General features: G+C 45.0%; 1 protein-coding gene across 1 annotated transcript; it reads right to left on the reverse strand.

Moving 5' to 3' along the window:
- Positions 1–1462: 1462 nt before the first annotated feature.
- Positions 1463–3122, reverse strand: LOC121562593. Its single transcript, XM_045219981.1, has 5 exons — positions 2725–3122; positions 2268–2450; positions 1835–2073; positions 1635–1735; positions 1463–1511 (listed from the first exon to the last, which is right to left on the reverse strand). The coding sequence occupies exons 1-5, from the start codon at positions 2873–2875 to the stop codon at positions 1463–1465; spliced, it is 723 nt and encodes a 240-aa protein (XP_045075916.1). The 5' UTR covers positions 2876–3122.
- Between the last annotated feature and the right edge of the window lie 4239 nt (positions 3123–7361).

Here is a 7361-nt window from a genome sequence, read left to right on the forward strand (position 1 = left end):
TGTTTATGAACATGCCCTGGACCTCTTCTATCAGATCTTTACTTCATTGGAAGATCAGGAGACACTGAATCCAGACAATGAAGTCCATCTTTTCGCTCTGCACCGGATTTTCCTTCCACTGGTTCAGCAAAGCCTCGACTCTTTTCGAGATGCTTGGAACTTCCACGGTCTTAGAACTGAAAGGAATCAGTCACCACAGCAACTCTGGAGAAGTTACAGAGAGCAAGGCCCTGAGGAGGATCCTACTGAGGTTAACAATGAACTTTAAACACTTTCTTAAAATTGTTTCCCCAAAGGAATTATGGGAGAAAAAAATGGTGCTAAATGTGATACTTTAAATGAAACATTTACTATAGATTATTGTCTCTTTAAAATCTCCCGAGCTTTTAAAGATCAACCTGTGAGCTGTAGTTTCTACAGTGCATACTATGCAAAGCTGTATTATTTTAAAAAACGGAATAAGTAACATTTCATTTCTCACTGCCTTGGTGACCAAAAATAACAATCTTGTGTAAGGACATGTCAAACTAGTTTTAAGTACAAGACTGATTATGCTTGTCATCCATTCAGGTTCCTGAAGAATATGGGATCGATTGGAACGGACCTCACTGCCTTCATCGAGGCACTGTGTCAGTCCCCGAGGTTCAGCTGGCCCGTGAGCTCTCAGATGAAGAGGTTGCAATTTTGCCAGCTCCAGGAGTTTCTGTTACTGATGCACTTAGACTATATGTAGAGACTGTGGAAGTGTTATCAAGAATCTTAGACTGATGTCCAACCCATGTTTTTATTTGTTGTGTTAGAACAAGCAAGGAAAAACTGAAAGTTTACTTTCCTTTTAAAAGAAAGGAAAAAAAGCTGTTTCTTTGAAGCTTCCTGTCTCATTATGGTCCACAGAATGACTAACATGAATGCTGTACTGTTAGCACTGAAGGTGCAGAACAGTTTGATTTTAGTAAATGGAAGAAAAAAAAGTCAACTACTGCACAGTGTGTTAATGTTTTCAAAGACACTGAACTTGTGTCAATTCATCTGAACTGTGTATGCATTGACATTAGGGCTGGGCAATATGGAGAAAATCAAATATCACATTTTTGACCTAACACCTTGATGTCGATATTGCAACGATATTGTAAGGTTGACAATTGGTGCATTCACAAAATATCTTCCACATTTAGATTTCGGATAAATAACTATCATATTGTGGATATAATGACTAAGTGGTTAGTTGTCTGTAACTGTATTATCTTATCTAATTATATCCTACAGGTGTTATCTTTCTATTAACTTTTCAGTTACACACAATCTTATAGCAACACTATTGTGATGACACAAACCACTGTCTGTTTCTTTGCGATCCAACTCCTCGTTGACAATCACTGCCGGTACTACTGCACTCTCAGCTGATGTTTCAGGCCTCACTGGAACACTGTCACTGACTAGGGCTGTCTCACTATCATTTTCTTCACTTTGGCCTCCCCTCTTGTTCTCTTTCTGATTCCTGCATGGGTGTCCTTGAAGTTAACACAATTGAAATGATGGTCATACTCGCTTATTTGTGTGCACAACAATAAGAGAGACATATTCCCAAAGAAAATAAATTATGCTACCCTTGCATTGCTTTAAGAAGTACATACCCATTGCAGCTCAATCTGTGCAGCTTCATCTCTGAAAAGGGAACTTCCTTCTGACAAGTGATGCAGGGGATGACTGGACCAGAGGCAGGACGTGAGCTCTCCTAACAACAACAACAAATGGCTTTTAATTAATGATTAAAAGTCACCAGTAATCTTTGTTTTGATTATGTATTAAACTAAGTCTCTGTAAATGTATGTACACAATCTAAGGGTAGATCCTGTTGAAGTGGACGTATGTAGATTGTAGCCTGTCCAATCATCGTCGATGGATCTTTCAGATAGGCAAGGGTGTATCCAGTGCTGGGACACTGAAGCAACGCAAGATTTCGACTGCGAGTAGATCCTACAAGTTTTAGAAATTCAAAGCCTCCCCCTTGTTGGAGCTTCGGAAACACTTCCATCAGTTTATTTGTTATAACCATGGGATCGTGGTCATTCCCTGGAGAAAAAAACAAAACAAAATCATAACTCACCTCACCTTAAATTAAGCAAATAAGCCTGTGATAACTATTATTGACACTATGAACACCAATTAAGTTTGAGTCACTATAAAAATAAATGCAAATAATTTCAACAAGCCACAGACAGTACAAACTTTTTTTACTTTTGGTAAATGCCTAGTTTCGCACTGACCTGAAAATGTTACTTTTTGCTCAGCTTTAAACAGTACGCTTGGAATTTTATCCGCATTGTGGTCAGCCAAACAACAGACAGTGTGTGTGTAGCTTCTTCGGCTAACTTGGACTTGTGCTGGTCGTCTCGTCATATTCCTTCTGGCTCCAATGTTATATGGCGCAAAGAGCCTTGCTACCTCCGCTGCAACACAGAAAAACGTAACAGCTCAATGGTCACCAGTCAGCTAAAACAGCCTCTACTTCTATCTTGGGATGCTCAAGCCAGCTAACACCATTTAGCCGATTAGCGAACTAGCTAGGTTTATGCTTCCCCCATTAACAATAAATGTGTCACGCACGAAGCATCATAATACCGCATGCAAATACATGTTCGAGTCGATCTAATTTAACCTACACGTGTGTCCCGAATCATTAAATAGTAGCACACCTGGCTAACATGAAATTACTTAGCTTACCTTGGACAGGTGTACGTGATTGAGCGGCCGGTATCTGCTGTGACTGAGCTGCCGGAGTCACCGGTGCCGCGGGAGCCGTTGGACTTCTGCTCAGAGCTTCCTCAATCAAATTCGCTGCTTCTCTCAGCAGCTCCGGGCAACTTTTAGACATTTTGTCCTGCACCTCACACAGCGTCTCAACATTGGGGCTAGCAGGACCGAGTCTTCTCTTGATTTTTAGCCGTTGCAATGAAAGTTATGTTTAACCGTGTAACTAAACCAACGTAGAGGTGAATAGCGCCACCCAGTGTATTGGAATGTGTTCAGTAGCTCTGCATCAATCCATTATCCGGAATTGATTTGTCTTGGCTTGATGCAGAGGGTAACCAATCAGGCGTTAGGTTCCGCCTACCAACTTTTGATGGGTCAGTTTGACAGTTTTAAGTAATTCAGGAAGCACTCCAACGCAGGACCATGAAATGTAAATGTAAATAGTGAAATTATTATATATGTATTTTACATAAAATGAATCGGTATTTGAATTAATTAATGACACATTTAATAACACATTTATGTATTTAATTCTAATTTTAATTAATTAATGACACATTTAAGTAATTATTTAATGGTGTATTTATTTATTTAATTGTGGCACTTTTAGTCCTCCATACATGAAAATGAATCATTGGAAAAGTGTCTTCCATTCGCTATATAAGTGCACAGATGTTTTTTTATTTTTATTCATGCCCCTGTTCCGATACAGGTACATGATAATGGTCCATTATAAATCAAAACTAATTTCACACGTATATTATTTAGTATATGTAAAGACAACATTAAATTAAGAATAGTGTGATGGGTGACAATATTAGCCTATCACTTGTGAATGATGCCCAGCTTGTGCAGTAAGGCAAGAAACAGTGTGTACCTTTTTTGTGTGACTTTTTAAAATCATAGTCGCACACCTCATGTAGCCTAGCCCATAGGCCTATATGTTTTGATAAGGTTTGTATCATAACTAAAGTGGCCAAAAAACTTCTTAAAATTAAGCACATTACTCTGCATTATAACCAGTGTAAAGCAATGTTCCCTCTAAGCTGCGTGTTTGTGCAGGTGCATAGCTCCCTGGGACTGTAGCGCAGAAGAAATATCAGCACGTGCACTTTTTCCTCATTAGTTAACACTATCAGTGTTTCCCTTTACTGTGGGAATTGTGATCAAATCAACGCAGTATTAGCCACTTTCAATGCAACATACCGAAACAAAACGAACTATGCAAGAACTTAGTATGCAAAACTAACTATACAATATATTTTGTTGTAGGCAGAACGCATCGGAGTAGGATTCTATTGCATTGACAGGCATGACTCGGGCCCATACTCTATCTACACAGACCGGTGCACCATAACCAATCAGAGCTGCAGTAGGCCTATATGCAAATAGACCATTGCCATATATGGATCCGTGCCATTCACTTTGAACGATTAGTTACCGGAGTGTAACTCCAGTTCTATGAGTGGAGCGGAGCCCCATAGGGGAGCTCTGCTCCTAGTGGTTTACCCTCTGCCCTAAGGCAGCAACAACCTGAGACAAAATTATGCACACACCTGCAGCCAATAGGAGCACAGGTGTCCCTATAAGAGGGGATGCCTTCCCTCAATCAGCCTCCCGAGATATTTATCTTCAGCGAGACTAGAGAGGGTCGGCAGGGCCTTAAGTCCTATGGGGCTCCGCTCCACTCATAGAACTGGAGTTACACTCCGATAACTAATCGTTCTATATCGTGGAGCTCCGCCCCATAGGGGAGCTCTGCTCCTAGTGGTTTAAGGCGGAGCGTAGCGCTCCAAAATGTACTCCCTGCCGAGCCTAACACTCAGGCCTAGCAATGGCTGCAACCAATTCCCGCAGTACTGCAACTAAGAACCCATACGGGCGTCACAATATACCGCGTCATCGGTTAAAGACCCGCCCCACCTAGTTCAATGGCAATGCCAATGACTAGTGGGCAGATCACCAGAATAAAAGCCATACTAATCTGTACTAGCAGATAGATGTGCCTCAATATCCTGTGAAAACACTACCGACCACTAATGGATGACACTAAGTGTCACTCTACATTGTGTACACGGTAGACCGCCTCACTCACTCAATGGAATCCCAGAGATTAGTGGGCAGGAACAAAACATGAGTCATACTAAACTGAACAATCAGATAGATGACCTCACATTCTGTCAAATCAATACATGCCTCTATTGTACTGAACCTGTCAGTCAGGAGTCATGCCACAAGATATGCTTTCCTATCCAAAGCGGACCTGATGGAAACCCGTGTCCATTGTCCTGCTTTTTCCCTCTCTTTCTAGCTCAAGATTCCCCTTCAGCTATGCTGAGTACAAATCGAGCCAAAGAGATAGAAAGCCTATCTATCAAAAATACGTCTTCCTAACCAAAGCGGACCTGATGGAAACCTACGTCCACAGTCCTGCTTTTCCTCTCTTTCTTGCTCAAGATCTCCCTTCAGCCACGCTGAGTACAGATCGAGCCAAAGAGTTAGAAGACATATCTAAGAGATAGAAACGGATAAATGGAGACGGTGTCGACCATGACGCTGCTCTACAAATATCCTCTACCCCTGTTCCTCTGAAAAGGGCAGTAGAAGCTGCTACTCCACGAGTGGAGTGAGCTCTGATACCCTGAGGCAATTGTCGCCCCGCTGCCTCGTAAGCTGTCTCAATGCCTTCACAAAGCCAATGAGACAATCGCTGTTTTGAAAGTGGTCTACCTAATGCAGCCGCACCGTGACACACAAACAGCTGAGGCGATGACCTAATCGCTGCTGTGCGCTCAACGTAACACGCCAAAGCGCGCACTGGGCACAGACAATGAAGCTTTTCCTCACTCCTCTCCCATGAGGAGGGGGAGAAAAAGCCCACAACTCCACGGTCTGTGATCTATATGCACTGCTAATAACCTTCGGCACAAACGCCGGGTTAGGACGTAACACCGCTCTGCTCAGATCGCCATTAATGGCAAGGCAGTCGGGTCTCGTCGACAGAGCACACAAATCACTGACACGCTTAGCGGTAGTCAAAGCGAGCAACAGTGCTGTCTTGATAGACAGCATCTTGAGGGGTATTTGATTCAATGGCTCGAACGGCGACTTACATAGCGCTTCAGTGGTTGGCCGATTATGGGCCACTGCCCTATCGAGCCTCCCGCCTGGGTCAACGCGTCCCGTCGATGTGGAATTGGCCAAGGTGGCGCAATCAACATCTGACTCATCTCCGCAAACCACGGAGCCCCTGGTCGATCGGGGGCTATCAATATTATTGACAGCCCTCCTGATCTCACCCTGGCTAGCAGTGGGAGAATGCAAGACAGCGGAGGGAATGCATACAGAAGAACTTTCGGCCACGGGTAGTGCGCGAATGCGTCTCTTCCCAGTGGTGGTTCGTCCTGTTCCCTCAGAGAGAACCATAGGGGACATTGCGCGTTCACGCGTGACGCGAATAGATCCACCTCGGCTCTCCCGAACTGTTCCCAAATTTGGAGAACAATGTCCGGATGCAGACACCACTCGTCGTCTCGAGGACCCCCTCTTGACATGAGGTCTGCTCCTACGTTCAAGTAGCCCGGAATGTGTGCTGCTCTCAACGAATGAAGGTGCTTGTGAGCCCACAGCCACAATTCCTCTGCCGCCCGGTGGAGAACAGGAGACCTGACTCCTCCCTGGCGATTTATGTGAGCTACTGTGGTCCGGTTGTCTGACCAGACCAGCACATCGCGACCCCGAAGGGTAGGCGCAAAGTGGGTCAGAACCAGTCGAACCGTTTCCAACTCCAAGAGGTTTATGTGACGACTCGATTGAGGCCACACACCTCCTATCGCTTGAGTCTGACATGTCCCTCCCCATCCAGTCAGAGAGGCATCTGTAAACACTGGAATGTAGGATGACACCTTGCCCATCGGGACTCCGTGCGTGAGAACGCTCGGATTCCTCCAATAGTCCAGGTCTGCTCTTAGCGAGAGAGGAACCACCACCAACCGATGACGTTGACGCACTGGGTCTAGTCTTAGTTGGGCGAACCATCGCTCTATTCTGCGCATGTGCAGAAGTCCCAGCGGAACCACAGAGTGAGCTGACGACATGAGACCCAAAAGTGACATGATCGACAGCGCCGTCACTGTGCGATTCGGACGACACTTCCTCAGGGCTAGCAACAATGCTACCCTTCGAGGGTCCGAAATTCGAGCCCTCATCATTACAGTGTCTAGCTGTAGCCCCAGGTAGACAATCTGATGACTGGGCCAGGGCGCGCTCTTTTTCCAATTCACAGCGAACCCCAGACGTGTGAGATGAATCACTGTCTGTGTTGTGTGAGTGAACGCCAGCTCTGCTGACGGGGCGAGAACCAGCAGGTCGTCTAGGTAGGCTAATAGCCGTATCCCCTGGCGACGCAACGGTTCCAATGCCGCCTCCACACATTTGGAAAACGTTCGAGGTGCCAGGGCGTACCCGAATGGCATCCTCGTGAACTCGTTGTCACAAGCCGTGCTAGAACTCCGGTCTCAGATGTGGAGAGCTGGGGGTAATACCCCTTAGCCACAGAGGAGGTGTAGTAGGACCCAAATGAAACACCCAAGGCAATACTCCAGGCC

This window comes from Coregonus clupeaformis, unplaced genomic scaffold (assembly GCF_020615455.1).
Source record: "Coregonus clupeaformis isolate EN_2021a unplaced genomic scaffold, ASM2061545v1 scaf2955, whole genome shotgun sequence".
NCBI classification, from domain to species: Eukaryota; Metazoa; Chordata; class Actinopteri; order Salmoniformes; family Salmonidae; genus Coregonus; species Coregonus clupeaformis.

Excerpts from the sequence above, each read along its gene's own strand:
- LOC121562593 (XM_045219981.1), bottom strand. The coding sequence starts at position 2,875 with ATGTCTAAAAGTTGCCCGGAGCTGCTGAGAGAAGCAGCGAATTTGATT. Across the intron at positions 2,451-2,724 it reads ATCACGTACACCTGTCCAAG|CGGAGGTAGCAAGGCTCTTT; the intron begins GTAAGCTAAGTA and ends TCTGTGTTGCAG. Across the intron at positions 1,736-1,834 it reads AGGATCTACCCTTAGATTGT|GAGAGCTCACGTCCTGCCTC; the intron begins GTACATACATTT and ends TGTTGTTGTTAG.